Here is an 18,669-nt window from a genome sequence, read left to right as displayed (position 1 = left end):
GCAGCATCTGTACCTGTCCTCTTGGGAAATAAAGGGCCTCCAAGTGGGAATAACGAGGAAAATGGCCAGAGGAAGCCTACACTCCTGCTAGGTGTTACAAGTACCTTCGCACAGTTCTGGATCTTTAAGAAACACGTCAGTGCTTATGAAAAACAGGGCAGTGCTTCTGGGTCAGGAAGCCACGCTCTGAAGGCTGGGAAGTCCCTGAAGGAGCTGCTGCTTTACAGTAACCTCCGTCTTAACAGTCTTGCCGAGCCATCTGCTTTTTGCCATGGACAAAGATGGGACACTAAGTGACATGGATCTTTGGTTTGAACCATATGGATACCACTCATCTGTTCTCTTCATATAGAAATGATTTTTTAATAATAGTGACTCTATTGCCAAAAATACTGGTCACCCAGAATGGCAGTGATGTAGCATCCGTTAAAACTTAAAGCCACCAGCGAGTAACTCCAAAGGGGCCACCCTGACTTTGCTAAACAGAGGGGGAAATATAAACCCCCACCCCACCCAGCCATGCTTCAGAAGAGGTGCAATCACCACTACCAAAATAATCACCCTAAGGTGTTTTTTACGCCAGAGCCACCCATGACTGAACTGCTGACCCCCCAGCAGATCAGAGGTCAACAGCCAACTGGCGCCAGAGCAGCACAGTGAGTGCCTCAGTCTTTGTCACCAACCAGGGAGGCTACTCGAGCAAATGGCCAAAGACTGCGCACTCCTGCTGCCATTGCTGGGGGCTGGGAGAAGCTGGAGAGCTCTGCTAAAAGGCCGCTGCTGAAGGAAGCCCTTCAATGGACGATAGTGACAGGGCCTCCCTCTCATCTTACCACCCGCCAGGTGAGAAACTGCTCCAAAATTAAAAATGCACATTCAAAAATGAAAAACGCAGAGGTAAAAAACAGTCTGCAAGTGAAAACGCACACGGAGGGCTGCCATTAACGTGCACTACCAACCCCTATGTTACACCACAGACACAGGATCTGAAGGGGAAAGTCTAACCAGCGAGGACGAGATACAGGAAAGTGTGCAGCTTCGGTGCTGGGGGGAAATGAGCAATGAGCCATTCGCGGGGCCGCCCCTACGACCAGCCGCCCCTGCCGGGCCAGGGAAGGCCACGGTCCCCCCTGAGGAGAGGAGCGGGCAGACTCGCCCCTCGGCGCCCTCCCGCCCAGCCCGCCGCGCCTGCGCAGTCGCCTCCCCCGCCGTCGCCGCGCCGGGGAGCTGCGTTGCCCGGCAACGCGGCCCCTGCTGCGGGAGGCGCGGAGGCGGGTGAGCGGGGCGGCCTGTGGGCCGCGGTCAGGCGAGGTCTGTGAGGTAAAAAAGGTGCGAGAGGTGAAAAAGAGCGATGAGGCCGCGGGTGGGGGGCTGGGGCAAGTCCTAGAGCGGGCTCGGGCATGACGTGAGGTGGCCCGGCTGGCCGGGCGCGACGCCCTCATCCCGCCCGGGGACGTCGCGGCTGGATTTTGGCACAGCCAGCTTTCGGGGTGTCATTGCCCCCCCCCCCCCCCCCCCCCCAGCCTCCTCTCGCTGCCGAGCTGCGGGTTTTCCTGCTGTACCGACAAGAGTGCGGAGGTGGCAGCGGAGCAGCTTCAGCCCCAAAGGGGCTGCTGTCGGCATCCTCGCTCTACGTATCACAGGCCTCCTTGTGTACAATAAACTCCTCTGGCAGAACAGTTCAGTGGCGTTTATTGCTATGGACGTGTTTTTTCCTCGGTTCAGCTTGAAATTTGTGGTTAGCGCCATTCGTTTTGAGGCTATTGCGTGTCCGTTACGGGCAGTCCACTGAGGGTGAGGTGAGGTGGGCGGGAGCAGGGCACAGCTCGTGGTTTATGGATCCAGAGTTAGCGTGCTGTGCCTGGGGCACATGTTAAGCTGTCTCCCGTGCTAGGCCTAGGAGAAAACGAGTGAAATTGGAGGTTTCTCTTCTGCTTTCGATGAGGCTGTTTCTGCGGAGAGGTATTACTCAAGTTCTTGTGCGTATCTGTTTGTATAGCCACATGACTTGTAAAATCAGCCAAAGATGATCAATGGAGCATCATGATTTTTACAAGGTATGATTTAACATCTTTCATCTTTTAAAATAAGGCAGAAGGGTGTGGAGAAATGGAGGAATAGATAGATAAGCCCATTCCCCATATAAAAATCATATATTCTTGTTTACATTCAGTGTTTTGGAAGGCATGGTTAGCCTTTGGGATTGTTTTTAATTATATTGAAGTAAAAATATGTTTGGGCATGCCAAACACTTATAGTCCATAATGAGTTTATTGCATATAATAATTATGGGCTCAGTAATTAAAACTTTAAAATTACTGCTGTTTTATTTAATATAAATGATAAATTAAAGATTTGACTTTTTATAAGTTAAAACTAGGATGTGTCAGAAACATCAATCTTAAATTTCATATTATGGTAATTGTATGTTACACTTCAAGTACGGGAGTTGCATGTGTATAAAAGCCTTTGACAAGTCAGAAATATGGGCTAGGAGCAGAATTTCTTTTAATTTAGTATAATATATATGTTTTTAATTCATTTATAACAATAATTATTCAAAGTTGGGGTGGTTTTTTTTTTCTTTTTAGGGCCGTCCCTCCAAACGACAGACGGTATTAGTTTCTGCAGTTGCTTTACAGGATCATATAATACACATTCATCAGCTCCAGGATCTTTCTTTAGCAGATCCTTTTAAGTCAAGGACAAGGAATACCAAGACCATTTACAAACCCGTGAACAAAGAAATGGTCAGAGCAGTAGTAGATACTGGGATAAGGAAAAAAGAGCAGTCGCCACAAAAGCAAGGAAGATGCTGAAAAGGAGTATGTTCTTGATCCCAGTCCTCCACAGCTAACGTTAGGTAAACCATTATATTCTGATTTGTGAATTTTTGGTTTTATTTAAAATAAACTAAAATGAAGAAGATAAGCTTTCTGTTCAATAAGATAATTCAGTGCTAAGCAACATAAAATATTGTTTCAAAATTTGTCAAAATTCAGCAGTTTAGGCCATCAGGTAAACAATGGAATTGCCATCAGTGGCTTGAATGTGTCTTTTCATATCTGAAATTTATAAAAAATATTATTCTTGTGACAATGAAGGTAAAAATTAAGAAGCTAGTAAGTGCATCTTGATGAATAAGAATTCTTCATTAAGCAACAGGAAGTCCTTTACACTTTTTTAATATGTTTTGTATGTTGACTGTCATAACTTTCTTTACCTTATATTCGCAAGCAAATATCAGTGATTTTGACACTGTATTTATTTGGGGGAATGTTTTCGTGTTAAGATTTTTTGTAAGTCTATTTGAAATGGTTTTCTTTATTCCTTATTCAGTAAAAAGACATGGACTAGCGCTGCATTAAATGTATTCTTTGTTAATATATATCCACCTTTACTCAAAGTTAAAAAGGTTTGTTTTTACAGTGGTCCTGGGGCTAAACCCGGGAAGAATTAACACCTGTAGTTAAATACCTTTTTCAAATTTAGAAGTAAACATGCAACAAGATAAAAGTCACAGATGTGAGGGCTTGGAATGATGCCTGGTGAGAAAACTCACTTTTAAATAGTAGTATAATAATACAGTTGTGCAGCAGCGACAGACTATTGCTTAAACAATCAGAGCCAGAGAGCATCTTAGCAGCCCAGGAGTCCAAATGTGCTTCCCACCTACCAGTTTCAGTCTTGTATTTCCCTTTTCTGAAGGTTTCTTGCCGTGAACATCTTGTCTTCATCCATTCAGTTGTCTTGGTTAGGCGTTTCTTAAAGGACCTTCCAGCTCCACAGTGTGCACTTTCAAGCATAATAAACTTTCATCGTCATTAATAATTGTTTTATTTATTCTTTTTCATAAAAATGCCCTTAGGCCTCTCTGAAGATCATGTTGCCTTTGCTAAAGTAACTGTCACAGTAGTCCCAGCTCTAAAGAGAACCATGTAAATCAATGAGGCTCTGTACAAGCACAGGCATCTGCCTTTTGGAATCAGCTGAAGGTTAAGAGGGTAACTTAAGATAATATACAACAAGTGAGTGTAACAAGTGCAAAGGACAAAAGTAGTAAGACAAGGTGATTATTACTATGTTTACATGGTTGTAGTTCTCGGGAGGGTTTTTTCTTCGGTTCCTTTTGAAGAGGAGTTTGAAAGAAGAGAGGATAGTGGTGGGTGAAAAAACAGCAGAGGTACTGGGTTAGTGCAAATATAAATAATGAGTGATTATGGAAGCTAAAGGTTGTGGTGAAAAAATGCAGCCCAAGTGTGAGCATGTTCTCTGCAATTACCAGAAAGACGATTTTTCCCTTGAAATCACAGCATTGACTGAAATGTCCCGTATGAATGCTTGTGCAAGCGATTTGAAAGAATGTACTGAAAGATTTTTAAAAATTGCACTTGTTTGTGAGTTTTGCTTAATAGGATTTTCACCTATAGTCTCATATTGTTATAAAATGCTTCTGTCAAGCTTTCTCTTCTTACTAAGAATTGTGGGGTTTAAACCTTACAGCTGTGAAACAACTTTGAAAATCTAATTTAGTGCAACATTTTCTTCTTGAGTTTGTGGGTAATCAAACAAAATCTCACAGGCCTCTATCATTAAATTTTTCTCAGTAGGGACTTAAGTACAAAAATCAAATAATAATTAGTTAAATGTTAATGTATGTAATCACTTCGGTAATGTTCATTTGAGGATAAATAACTCAGTTGTAAATGGGTGTGTCAGTAAATGGGTTGGGCTTGCAAACTTGATGCGCAAGGATGAAAATTCTTGGATGTCTTGAACTGTGATAAATGTAGGCTTTCATTGCTTGGGTTTATTCAAAGTGCTTTTGAGAATCTCTTCACAGAGCTTTTTGCTTCAACCACATATCCCTTCTTGTGTGTCCTGATGCCAGTTTTCCTTCATCAACTTTGTCGTATAAAAGCTTTCCTTCTAAACACGTGTATTACCTGTCCCTCACAAATGTCCCATCTGGTTTATATTATTTAGAAGTTAGGTTTTGCTGCCAATCTCTTCCTATTTGGCAGTTTTAATCATCCATTTGTGAAAGTTTTAAATAAGCATTTTTTCTTACCCCGGGGGTATACAAAAGGCTTTCCACAAAGCCATCTCATTGTCTCCCTTACAACAGTCTCTGACTACAGTGCTTGGAAGAAAATCAAGGGTAGGCATTTTTTATGTTGTGATACTGTCTTTCCTGCTGTGACTGGTTTGCTATCTTGTTCACTCCCTGTGTATCCAGGTCTTCTCATCATAAAGACCATCGCTTGTGTATATTGAACTATCAAAATGGGATCTTGTTTCTGTACTCATTCACTGATACTCTTAGGTATTACTGTCAGATGAAACTTGATATATGTTTTTACTGAAGCTGTTATCATGTATTTTGTAATTTGAGTCTTCTTTTGTAGCAAGAAACACTGATCTGTGCAATATATGCTCTTCAAGAGTTGAATGGTCAAGAGGGAGAGCACTCCTGGTTAGAAAAACTTCCTCGTCACTCAGCTGCTAGTGTTCAGCAATTGATGCATAAGCTTCAAGGAAAATACATGTTCTGAACTAGTTTTTAGACTCTCAAAATTTTGCAGGATCCTTCGTATTTCTCTTAAAGCTCATATCATTTTTCACCATCAAGACCACCAGATAAAAGCATTTTACTGCACCAAAATTCATAGATAATGCTATTTTATCTTAATAGAGTGTATATTTTACATTCTGAAATTACGATGCCATAAATACATACGTATGTGCTTTGTTGCTTGACACGAGTGGTTTGAATTCTAACCCATAGCCTGCAGGCAGAGCTGTGAGCTCCCGCACGTGTGGAGGTGCTGTATTTGTGTCTGGGTATCGAGTTGTCCAGGAACTGAAGCAGCGTGCCTCTAAGACAATTTGTATTTGACCACCAATGTAATCTACAACATTCATTGATTCAAATTTTCTTTTGATACTGAGCTTTACATCCATTGCTTGCCTTTGTTACCCGTGTAAAGGTATGAAGTCAAAGGTATCAAGGTGGGGTCTATGTGAACCAAACCATATGTAGAGAAAGCACTTTCCACGTTGTTCCAAAAGCGTAAACTGACCCAGCTTGAAATCTCAAAGGCATCTTGTTGTTCTAAGATATGGACTCAAATTGATTTACGTTCAAAGGATGTCGTGAGCTCACAAGGAAGTAGGTTGGGCAGATAGTTCAACTAAAGGGATGAAAGTATTCCTTGTAATTCCTTTAGTACCTCAGAAAAGTTCGTTAAAAAGATTAAAGACAGTTTTGTGCAAATTTTAAATAATTAACAATACACATCTGTAGATAGATGAGCTCAGGAGCAGAATTTTTCTCTCAGAAATTAGCAAATCCCATCCTAGAATAATGAGATACTTGAGCAAATGGATCACCAAAACCCCATTCTTTGATTCATTAGGATTTCTTTTCTCTTCATGACTAACTATTGTAATAGGTTTGGGTACACAGTCTGTCTGATGGGGTTTTGAAGGCTTATACAGAACAAATAAGTGCTTCTTATTGATGTCTGGTTTGTGCAAAGATTTTGATATGAATGAGAGAGTTGACCCTTTCCTTCCTATTTAGAACTAAAACTCTCATCTAGGTGTCATCAGCTTGTGTTCTATTACATGTCCTTCTTCCTTTCTGGTTTTAGCAAATACCATTGAGGCCTGATCATGGACTCATGTTATTGGCTTATTACACACAGCTTGGACATTCCTCCAGTGACTTTGGTCAGTCCACACAAGCTGCTTCCTCTGGTCTTCAGAGATGACAAAGATCTACTCTTTGCTGTACCTCCTAGCATCTTTTTCTACTACTGAGATACTGAGACTGGACTTTATCTGCCATTTGTGGGGGTGGGGGGGAATATTGTAAGTATTTTCAGTGATTCCTTCTTTGAGAAGGCAGAGATTTCACATGGATGTGCGGCAAGGCACCTCGCAGTTATCAGTTGAGATTGACAAGCTCAGCTATCACAGTGACACTGTCACTGGTGTCTTGTGACCATCTCTTCGTTTCTTTATTCTCTTTATTTCTCTTGCATCCGTCACAGTCTCATTACTCTTAAGTATTTTGCATCAGCAACCATTTTTTATTATACCACTTTATTAATTTTTATTTTAAGAATTCAAAAGTGCAATGTTGAAGAAACCTTCACAAATTAATTCTAACAGAGGTTTTGTTTATACTGATGATTTGAAATTATGTTATTGTGCATTGTTACATTGTCTAGTTAGTAATCCCCATCTTAATGGCTGTGAAAAGGTATCAAATTCAAATTACTTGGCAAATAAAAGTCTACATTTAAAAAAATTTCCTGTATAAATCAGGTATGTAAAAGGTTCTGACAATTCCTGAATAGCTAACTAATAGTGAGAAGTACATTGCCTGCCAGTGGTTTGTCTGATGATAGATTTATGTGAAGTATCTGTATAAAGTATTTTTAAAGAAGTGCATCATGGATGAATTTCACATGAAGAAAATCCGTTGTCTGCATCTGCCAGTGGTTTTTATTCCGTGATTTTTTGTTGTTATTGTCTACAGCTCAGAAATTAGGCCTAGCTGAGCCTCCTTCCTTGCCACTAACAGCTGAAGAATGGGTAAAACTAAAGCAGAGATCCATACAGCATGGAGACTCCGTACAGCCTTGTGCAATATATCACAGAATATCACAGAATAGTAGGGATTGGAAGGGACCTCTGTGGGTCATCTAGTCCAACCCCCCTGCCGAAGCAGGGTCACCTACAGCAGGCCGCACAGGACCTTGTCCAGGCGGGTCTTGAATATCTCCAGAGAAGGAGACTCCACAACCTCCCTGGGCAGCCTGTTCCTGTGCTCCGTCACCCTCAGAGGGAAGAAATTCTTCCTCATGTTCAGATGGAACTTCCTGTGCTTCCGTTTGTGCCCATTGCCCCTTGTCCTGTCACTGGGCACCACTGAAAAGAGCTTGGCCCCATCCTCCTGACACCCACCCTTGAGATATTTGTAGGCATTTATAAGGTCCCCTCGCAGCCTTCTCTTCTTCAGGCTGAACAAGCCCAGTTCCCTCAACCTCTCCTCGTAGGGGAGATGCTCCAGTCCCCTCACCATCCTTGTAGCCCTCCGCTGAACTCTCTCCAGTAGCTCTTCATCTTTCTTGAACTGGGGAGCCCAGAACTGGACACAGTACTCCAGATGAGGCCTAATATACAGGGAAGAATTTGCATTTCAGCCTCAGGTACGTGTATGACCGTGTAATTGGGTGGACTACACACCTGTATTTAAAATTTTTTTTCCAGTGTTACTGCTATAAATCGTTGGCTGGAGGAAGAAAGGAAGGAAAGATTCTGCTGTAAGACACCATTTAGCATTTAATAGCTGGACCCAGCTATCAGTGGCCAGCTCTGAGAGTGTTTTGGACTTGACATGGTAGAGAAAGGTCAGTAGCGTTTGTTCACTTATGACAGTAGAGGACAAGGTAGTCGGCCTTTTTATCTGTGCTTGCAAAGCAGGTACAGGCTATTTTCTGCTTCATTTAAACTCCTGTTAGATATGATCTTAGCCTTCATTTATCAGAATGGTACATTTTCACTAATGATACAATTTAAGATATATTTTGTTTTCTCATGAGTTTTATTAATTGCAGTTTAGTTCGATGGTTATTTCTGTTTGTAAAATGGAAGTACATGTACTCTTAAGACAAGTCAGTCACTTCCTTAGGTTATCTGAAGAAATGTTTGCATTTTACCATGATGGCTTTATTCAGTGCATGTGTGTAGCGTAAGCATAAATACATTATGCTTTATTAGATTATCTCATTTATCATCTTGAAAATATTAAGCAAAATGGATAAGTGACTGATCGAAGAGAAGTGCTGCTTCAGAGAGATGATGATGGTAATTAGAAGAATTATCTCAACTGCTTGGAAGTTTCTCTGCACAGTGCATTTTAGGGTGTTTTTTCTGCCTGTTTTCCCTTTTAATTTTTCTTCAAGACTTTTTACAGCCAAATCTGTGATGTGAATCAGGGTCTTTTAATAACCTTAGATACAGGGCTTTTGCTTCCTTTTACATCAACATTAACTGAAGGTGTACAGTTGTCCACAGACAGGTCGGATGGATCTGGCAAAAGACCATTCTGCCAGTTTCTGGCTACCCTGAAAGTCTAAAGCTTGGCAAGAGAGAGCAAAAGACAGCACTCATTAAAAAGTTTACTTCAGATTTGGCACAAAAAAAGGAAACGCCTCTGGAATTCTTTTTGTCCTCAGTGTTTCGTTAGCTTTCCTCCCTCAAGGGAAAAAAGCCACTGTATCTGAAAGCTTTCCCTTCAGCTGGCTGCTAGCCATTAATCCTTTTGTGTTTGCCAGCTCAATAGTGCACACTACTTGTTATGGTTTTCACTCCTTTCCCAGTTTTTCCTTCCTCTAAGAGCCAACTGCCTTTTTTGTCCAACTCTATGTCTTTTGTCAGGATGGAGATCATCAGCATTTGGTGGGAATTTAGGTCAAATAAAGGTGAAGTTTTCTTGTAGCCTGTGAACATGCTTTCTCTTTTGTTTTTCTTTGTATGTGTGAAATGCTGATGTGTATCACTTCTTGAAATTTAACGTCTCTGAGGGGAAAAAGGAGAAAAATGAATCAGCTTTCATTTTAAGTACTTGTTTTGTAATCTTTTCCTCCAGTCAGTAGCAGTTGACATTTCTTGCTTTCTGCCACTCCATGTGTTGTTAACATAAAATTCACACATTAGTTTAAGATGTAATATATTAAGTAATTTCTACAGAAGACTAATTTTATTTTCACCAGAAGACTGCAGTAGTAACAGAAACAAACTGATAACTTTCAGGCAGTCAGAATTTTTCTTGTCAGAATTTTTTACTTTTCAGCTTTTAGAATGGTTTAAAGTGAGATTTGAGGATTTTTGTATTATTATTTTTTCCTTTGAAAAACAGGTGCTGCTTTCATGTTCCCATGTATTCCATAAAGTGAGTGCATTTTTATATAACTATTCAAGCACATAATACATGAGTATTTTAATTAAACTACTTAACTGAGTAGCTTAATGAATTAAATGTAATCATCTTGAAAAGTAATTTTGATTCCAGATTTTTTGGTAAGAAATATAATTTAAGGCTTTTTTATGATAAAGCACTTTATTCCATTTTATTACCTTTTTTAAAACCATATGGGAAACAATAGTTTGTAACTGAGCTATACATTTGTATACAAAGTGGGAATAGTTTAATTCATGAAATTTCATGCGAATATGTGGAGATTTACAAGATTCTGTTAACATTTTAATTATAGCAATATGCATCTTGTAGAGTGTTCATGGACTGACGGATAAACTGTTTTCACATTCTGTAATCTATCGTGTTTCATCCATTCCAATGGTATGAAATATATTGAAAGTAATTGCAATTATTTTTTTAAGCATGCCTGAAAGCCTTTGAAAAATTTACAGGTAAAACGTCTTGCCCTCTGTGTCGAAAAGAGCAGTATCAGACCAGAGTGGTACATGATGGGGCAAACTTGTTTAAAATAAAGTGCGCTATTAGGTAAGCCTTCTGCTACAGGTGTTGTCACTGGACAATATTTATTTCTAAAGAAGGTTCCAAATGTGTTAAAACTTTAATATAATAAGAAGCTAGGCAGGATGAATGCACTATGAAAGTTAAAGTTTAAAAAAAAATACATAAAATGTTTGTTTCATACAAATAGTAAAATTATTTAAATTTGAGTTTTCTCTTCTTGAGCAAAATTGTGTCTTACAGAATTCAAGCTTCCTGGAGGGGATACATTGTTAGAGAATGGTATAAAAACTTGAGAAAAACAGTGCCTCCTAAAGATAGCAAATTAAGACAGGAATTCTTTGAGAAAAAGGTATGTTGCATTTGCTTCTTTGGTATGATTCAGCTTCCTTAAATCAAAACTCCTGAATATCAGCTGTCTACCTTCTCATGTATTCCTTTTTATTTGTACCAAACAGACAGCCCTGGAGGCACTCAGTTGTTTTCTTAGTCTGGTCATTCCATCCTCTTTACCATGTAGAAGTAAGGAAAATAATTTAAATATTTAAGGCCTGCCTTTTGCCTAGGCCAACTACAGTGGGGCTTTTTGTGAGGCTGTGTATTTCCCTTCTGTTTTTGATAAATCACGGTAATCTGTTTTCCTGTAGAATTATATGAAGGGGGTATAGTAAGGGGAGAAAGAAATAAATCCATGAACAATCATAACTTCCTTTCACTGTCATTGTTCCCCCACTGGATGCTAAACTGGGTAGTTCCATTCCATAGCTTTGCCCTTCTCAAACTTCTGCTCAGGTGCAAGTCAGAGTGTGATAAATTAGGGTCCTGACCCCGTAGAAATGAGGCCAAACCAGGTGCAAGCATTTTGTAATGACCCTGCTTTGCTGTAAGCACACAGCTGCTGCAGAGTCCCTGTGCAATCCCCAAGGCCACCTTTGCCAACTTCCAGTCTTCCCCCAGTTCAGTAATGGCCAGCCCAGCTCAGCTTTCAGTAACAAAAACTGTTCTGATACATCCTCAGCGATTACCAAACCGTCCTTCAGGGAGTCGGAGAAGCCACCTTCCAGCCCGGATTACCGAACAGCCTGGCTGACAGAGATTAACAAAGCCACACAAGACCGACATTTAAGCATAGCTAGTTCGTGCAACTAGGAAAATCCTCTTACCCAAGTTGCAACCTAAATTAGTGGTGGGTTTAAGACAATGCTTAAATCAGTTGTTTGGGTTTTTTTAAATTGATGCTGTAGTTAAACAGAAGAGTGCTTTCAGAAAAAAGCTTGTTACTGTCTGGCATTATTTCTCATGCTTACTTGGTGGTATCGTGTTAGAGGTGAGCTTTGAAGGCAAAGACCCTCTCTTCCTATATTCTGCATTTATGTATGATAGCAAGATTGGTACCCTAGAGGTGGTCTTGCAGGCTGTTGCAACAAAACTGACACCCCTGTTCTGCTTGTGTGGTGAGAGTGTAAGGGGAGAGAGAGCAAATGCTGTTCTCAGCCTTAACTCTTGAGACAGCTTGCCGATTGCTACGCTACCTTTGTAATCAGTGCAAAGGCCTTCACTGTAACAGGGAGAATGAACATGGAAGTAACTGAGGAAAGATAATGTTACACTTGAAAGTGCTCAAATGCTTAAGTTTGGAAGAAATGAATCTTTCGGTGGATTGTGACTGTCCTGAAGAAGCTTGACGAGAACAGCCAACAGAAACGCTTAGATGTTTCTTCATGAAGACTGGGGAAACAGCCGCATGCCTCTTTCCCAGTAAGGTTGTCCATTTTCTGTGGGCTCAATATACCATACTCGGCTATAAACAGGGTCCCAGTTAAGGGAAGTTGCAGAAGGCTTCTGAATATGCTGAAAGTTGCAGCTGAGTGTCATTTATTAAAATTTCTCTCACTGAACTTTAGATGGCTGCAGTAGAAGTCTACCAAGCTCCCTACAGTGGGCTAGCTCTTAGGGCCCCTACCTTAGAGACCTGGTTTAGGGAAAAACAGCCTGAGAGGCTGCCCACATATCGTTGCATGAGTATAAGCCATGGGAATGTCTTCATTTAACATAGTTTCCATATATAGTCCATAGCATTAGGAAAGCATTCTCATATGGAACACTTCAGGATTTTGCAGGGAACAAAGTGGTACTACTTTTTCACCTTTTTTTTTAAGAATAAATTTATGATGTCTTCTCATGTGGATTAGCTAGGTTTAAATTAGTTCAGTACCAATTATGATTAAAGGATACATACTTGTTTTTCTTAGCAGCTTTCACGTGGGAATTGTAGATGAGTTTTCCTGCTGTTTGCTCTTATACTTTTAAGTGTTGGTTAATGAAAACACTAAAGAAATTTTTCACAAGGAGCTATCCATTCCCAGATGCTAAAAAGCTTTTCTAAAATAAATTTTGCCTCTCAAACTTGTGCTGTGCTTTTAAAATGTCACTCACTAAACATTAGCATAATCAAATGGCATTACAACCGAAAAAAAAAATTTAATAACCCTACCTCCTCCGGAAGGATCTCAAAGGTTAAATGTCAAGTTTCATACTCTTAAATAAATATCACAAAATAAAAAACAAGCTCTGAAATATTAGTGCTAGGGAGGACACATATTACTTGTTTCAGGGTGCTACAGTAGCCCTTATTACACCTATCATTAAAATTTTTAATCTAGATCAAAGGCGATAACAAAGGTCACTGAAACCAAAGTAGGCTACTTTTTAGCACTACTATATGCAAAAAGCAGGGTGTTGCAGCATGTTAGGTAGTGAATTTCTTTGATCCCACCTATAAATGTCACTTCTGTATGTCATTTAATTGTGGTATAGTCTTTTATTGGTGCAATTAAATCTTTTCAAATGCCTTACATTATCTCCAGCTTTGCTAAAAGTCTTGCCATTGTTTAGGAAGCGAGGTAAGTCAGTGATGTAGTTGACTTTAGTCTCTTCCTCCCCCCTCCAGATGATTTCTCCCAACAATTTTAATTTAAATCTCACCAAACAGTATAATGGTCCTGGAATTTGTTTAGTCGTTTGACTTCCTTTATCACGTGGAGATGGTAAACATTCTGTTGCTAACTTGAAGTGGCTCCAAGCAGCAAAACTAGGAGGATATTAAACCAGTAAAAGCTTATCAACTGATTCATTGATATGCTGTAAATTCCAGCCTTTTCATTTTACTTTTGAGGGTTGCCATAAGTCAACACATTAGTAAGCAATTTGCTGACATTGGATCACTTAAAAAGGCTTCCCTGTGGACAAAGTTCACCTCAGTGCTTTGTTTCATCGGGTTTTTTTTGTCATAGTCTTGTGCTGCTGTACAGATGACTGATGTAGTTTTACATACTGATAGAGTATTTCAAATATTCAGTTTGTGCCAGTCTATTCAAGTTTTAAAGAAGTCACAGACATAAAATATACAGGTATGGTGTTTTCAGAAATAAATTCAATTAATCGGTTCCAGTTGTTCCAGGGGGAAAAAGATTATTCAGTATTATGCATTAAAACACAGCAGGATTTAATATTTGAATCCTAGAACACTAACAAATGATCCAAAATTCTTATTTCTTTTCTGTTCATGGTCATAGTTTGTCCTCATTTGCCAGTTAGCATAAATTTTGGGTTAACTTTCAGTTACACTTTTTTTCTTCCTAACCTTAAGACTTTATTTGCTGATTGATGGATATGGGTTGAGCCAGGTCATACTACAGAAAATACAGGAGTAGCTCAAAGCAGATAGTATCTTAGCAGCAGGGGAACTTACTAGATCGCTGTCTCGGGCAGGAGAAGAGTTTTCCTCTATTTTTAGTTTCTGCTCAAGGAGGCTCATGAGAGGACTTTTCAGGATGACTTCGTGAAATGGGGAAGAGAAACACAAGTGTAAGCATAGGAAGGAAATGGAGGGCTTTTCCCTGCTGAGGGAAAAGGAGCAAGCAGAGGAGCACTGCATGCTTAATGTGATCCCAGCCCCGCTCTGCCCCCTGCTTTCAGCTCTCCTTGGTTAATTTTCCTCAGCAGCCTGTTTACTCATAGTATAGTTCATAAAGACAGGCCAAGGCCTGGAACTGACCACATACTGTCTGTGTTGCTCTCACATTCACAGAAATAGACACTGGATAAGTGCGGAGTTAAAACATGGTTGTTTTTCCTCAAATTTTGGGTCCTGAGAGGCTGTTAGAAAGCATCGTCATGGCTGCCCTAGCTTTCTCTTACACCTCCCCTAGCTTTCTTATGAAAACAGTTCCGATCTGTTAAAGTTTGATACCAATATAACTCAAGACCAAGTATAAATCAGGACCAAAAGTGTTTTCAAATGGATCAACCTTTACTTGATGTTGAACAGAAGCCATGAATTAGATAAGGTTTAGGCATAATCTTACCCTGTTCTTCCTGAAGTCAGATTTTAAAATGAAATCAGTGAGAGTAGTTAAAATTGCAATGTGGAGTAGATTCAGTTCTAGACCCTAGGTTAGGACAATTCAGATAAGATTTACTAGGAGTGTTATTGCTTAATTAAATAATCATATTAAAATATTAAACACATAACCTGATTAAAGCGTAGTGCATTAGTATTTCATGTCTCATTCAGGAAGCCCACAGTGTCATCATTGGGGATTGTTTGGAGATCACCAAGTGTAAATATTGAAGGAGGCCCTTGGTGGGATTCTTGTTTGTTTTCTGTTTTACACATACCACTGAAGGTCAGTGTGCATCTTCTGGTGGGACAGAATCAGACTTTTTCTTTCTTGTCAGCGAACAGGTGTGAGAGGAGCACCCAGAGACTGCCCATCTGCTTTTTCCTAGATACAGAATTCTCTCACAGAGTACAGAAGGGGTCGCTGCTTTTCCTATCACGTTGTGATTTAAATACAGATGGTATACAAGGGGTCTTGCGGAATTTTTTTATTTTTATTATTATTCTTTTTTAAGTGATGTTGCTACATCAGCATTAACAAACAAGGTAAGTAAATCTGAGTTGTACCAACAAATGGATACATCCTTTCAATGTACTGTTGTGTTAGCAATCATTTGGAAGTACAGCAAGTTGTAACTGGTCTCGGTTAGCAGTGAATCAGACCATAAAATAACAAGAATGCACAGGATCAAATCTAACGCCAAGAAGCAAACAACTTGCCTTCCTTGATGGTTTTCACCATTTCCCTTACCTGGACCCTTCTAATGTTTGTCTCTAAAGTCTTTGTTGAGAAACATCATGGGTTTCACTGGAAGACACTTTGATACTTGCACATTATATGGACATCATTTTTTTTTAAATGAGTTTTTTCATAGTTTTAGAAGGAAATTTCGGAAATTCCAAGTTTCAATGAAATCTGAGAATGTTAAGTTTGCTTCTCAGTTTTTGTGGGATTTGGCTCTTGATTCCTTTGGGTCTAGAAAAGTTGACTTTGAGTATGCTGATACATGCTGTGAAGGATCCCTTTAGCAGTTGTAAGGGAATGCACGTCCTAGTAGAGAAAAGCTACCAAAAAAAAAAAAAAGTGAAATGAAACAATAGGGAAGTGTTCAGCTACCATCAGGCTGTCCAGCCTTGACAATCCCCCTTCTGCACCTCACCTCCCGCTTCCCCATCCCATCCTCCCTGAGAAGATGGCTCCTTGTTCTCCTATCAAGTTTTCATTCACAGTAAATATGTGGATGCATGGCCCACAGCACAGGTGTCGAAATGTGCCTTCAAGCTGCTGAAAGCACTTACAGAGTCACAAAAGACTGGTCCAAGACTTGTGTGACTGCCTATAGAACTTTGAGGTAGCATGGCAGCAGTGAGAGAAAATGGCCACAGTGAGCTGGGATGGCACTCGGGGACATGATGTAGAAAAGCATTCATTGCTTTTAGGTATTTATTTTGCTGAGCAGTGACGGGAGCATCTTCGGATATGATGACCAGATTGCTTCAGCCTGTGTGCAATACACAGAAACGTATTTAAGGCAGTAGGTCACAAAAGCTGGTGCCAAAGACACCACCCAGGATGCCTCTTCTCTCACGGGATACCACGCCTTTAGCTAACCCCACAGCAGATGCACTGGTTTCCCATTGAGTAACCCAGTGCTCAACCAAGTTCTGCCCTTCCTTTCTCTAACGCAGCTGGACCCTCTGTGCTGCACCCATGGGGGTTAAGAACAGTACATGCCCTGGCAGGCATGGTGGTGATGGGTTGACAGTTGGACTTGATGATTTTAGAGGTCTTTTCCAACCTTAACAATTCTGTGATTCTATGATCTGTCTTGGGAAAGTTCAGTGATGAAAACACTGTTTTCTCTGAAGGAGAACGGTCCCTCCATGGAGTCTGGGGACCTGATGCTTTTCACCTCTAAATCAGCACTGCACACCAGCTGCAAATGGCAACAAGACTTCACGGATCACGCAGCCAATCAGGCCCGCTTGGCCAGTCGCTCACAGTTCATCTGTGTAAGGAGTGCCTGTAAGTAACTCCAAATCTAACAGCAGTCGATTTGCTTTTCAGGTCCAGCAGATCAGCAATCGACTGTTGAGTTTTTACAACATCAACCTAGATGAATTTTTTTCTGAGATTGATTATTCTATAGCTGCAAGTCGAGATGTGTTTCAGCAATTGGAAGGAAAAGAAATATCAATAAGTGAAACTGACGGGGAGAAGATCCAGATGCAGGTTGGTTGGCGCTTTTTTTTCTTTTTTTTTTTAGTAGCTTTGCATTTGTAAACTTGTTTATGCTTTTTTGAGACACAGCAGTCATTTTAGTCACAATTGAGTGTTTTCTGTTTTCTTAAATTTTGGTCCATCTGTTCCAAATCAGAAATACTAAAAACTTTTGACCGTTCAGAGATTTACCTCATAAGCATCTTTCTTCTACTCAGTTAAAGAGGCTGCAGACAAAATTGAGATAGTTCCTCAAAATACAATCACAAAATCTGAACATTTGAATTCGCCTATTGCTGATGTATTTACCTTCCATCGTTTCACTGCAGGCTGGTTTGTTTGGTTTTTCACTCAGGCATTTCGGCAAGAGATCTCTGACTGTCCCATCTGTATCGCGCCACTCAGTCCTGCGGTTCCTCCCGCCTGTCTCCTTTCTGGTAACAGCCATCAGTTTGCATGGCAGACTGTTCTGCTTTCTTGTTCGCATTTGTTTCATCATACCTGTCTTCAGGCATTTGAAGTGTTTTCCTTGGGACAGCGACGTTTTTGTCCTTTTTGTTGCTCATATTATCAAAAGAAAATCCTCAAATGTTGATAAATGTAGCTCATAGTGAACTACCGAGTAGAACATAGCTGACAGCACCTGTACTTCTAACTTGAGCATTTTCAGATCCAGATCTCCCAAGAGCAAATGATTTTCTATTGACCATGGTACTCACCTTGTATTTAGAGAAATAAAAGTTAGAAGGGTGCTGTTGCTTCCCTTTTATATTCAGTTTCACCTTTAGTCTTACAGCATTTTTATTCTCTGTCACTCCCACCTTCCCCCGTTTTCACTACCCTTTCCCAAAGCTGAGCCACAGTTGTTTCAGGTATTGTGTTCATTCAGCAGTACCCCGCTATTATCCCTCATGGGGGTTTTTTACACCTGATGTGATGAGCACAGGTTCCCACTCACAAGGGCTCCCACTGCTGCAACCCACAGTTGTAGCAAGAAACACCTTTTTTCTTTTCCTTCAGCCACATTCACTAACTAGAACCCTGGCTGCTGCTTCTGCCTGTACTGGGCCCGGTCTTGTTCAACTTCATCAGTGACCTGGACGAAGGGACAGAATGTACCCTCAGCAAGTTTGCTGATGACACACAACTGGGAGGAGTGGTGGATACACTGGAAGGCTGTGCTGCCATCCAGCGTGACCTGGACAGGCTGGAGAGTTGGGCGCAGAGGAACCTGATGAAGGGCAAGTGTAGAGTGCACCAGGGGAGGAACAACCCCATGCACCAGTACAGGCTCGGGGCTGACCTGGTGGAGAGCAGCTCTGTGGAGAGGGACCTGGGTGTGCTGGTGGACGACAGGTTGACCACGAGCCAGCAGTGTGCCCTGGCTGCCAAGAAGGCCAATGGGATCCTGGGGTGCATTAGGAGGAGTGTGGCCAGCAGGTCAAGGGAGGTTCTCCTTCCCCTCTACACTGCCCTAGTGAGGCCCCATCTGCAGTACTCTGTCCAGTTCTGGGCTCCCCAGTTCAAGAAAGA

At 40.8% G+C, this 18,669-nt stretch overlaps 1 protein-coding gene across 1 annotated transcript; it reads left to right on the top strand.

Moving 5' to 3' along the window:
* The first annotated feature begins 1,259 nt into the window (after positions 1-1,259).
* RNF32 (ring finger protein 32) lies at positions 1,260-17,844 on the top strand. Its single transcript, XM_075417490.1, is given in 11 exon segments — positions 1,260-1,320; positions 2,000-2,057; positions 2,592-2,804; positions 2,806-2,863; positions 7,550-7,654; positions 8,185-8,222; positions 9,935-9,971; positions 10,417-10,540; positions 10,757-10,865; positions 16,984-17,148; positions 17,492-17,844. Coding segments are annotated over 10 exon segments (1,113 nt in total). The 5' UTR covers positions 1,260-1,320; positions 2,000-2,033; the 3' UTR covers positions 17,732-17,844.
* The last annotated feature ends 825 nt before the right edge of the window (positions 17,845-18,669 follow it).

Source organism: Opisthocomus hoazin, chromosome 4, assembly GCF_030867145.1.
Source record: "Opisthocomus hoazin isolate bOpiHoa1 chromosome 4, bOpiHoa1.hap1, whole genome shotgun sequence".
In the NCBI taxonomy this organism is placed as follows: domain Eukaryota; kingdom Metazoa; phylum Chordata; class Aves; order Opisthocomiformes; family Opisthocomidae; genus Opisthocomus; species Opisthocomus hoazin.
This window is presented reverse-complemented; position numbering and strand designations above follow the sequence as displayed.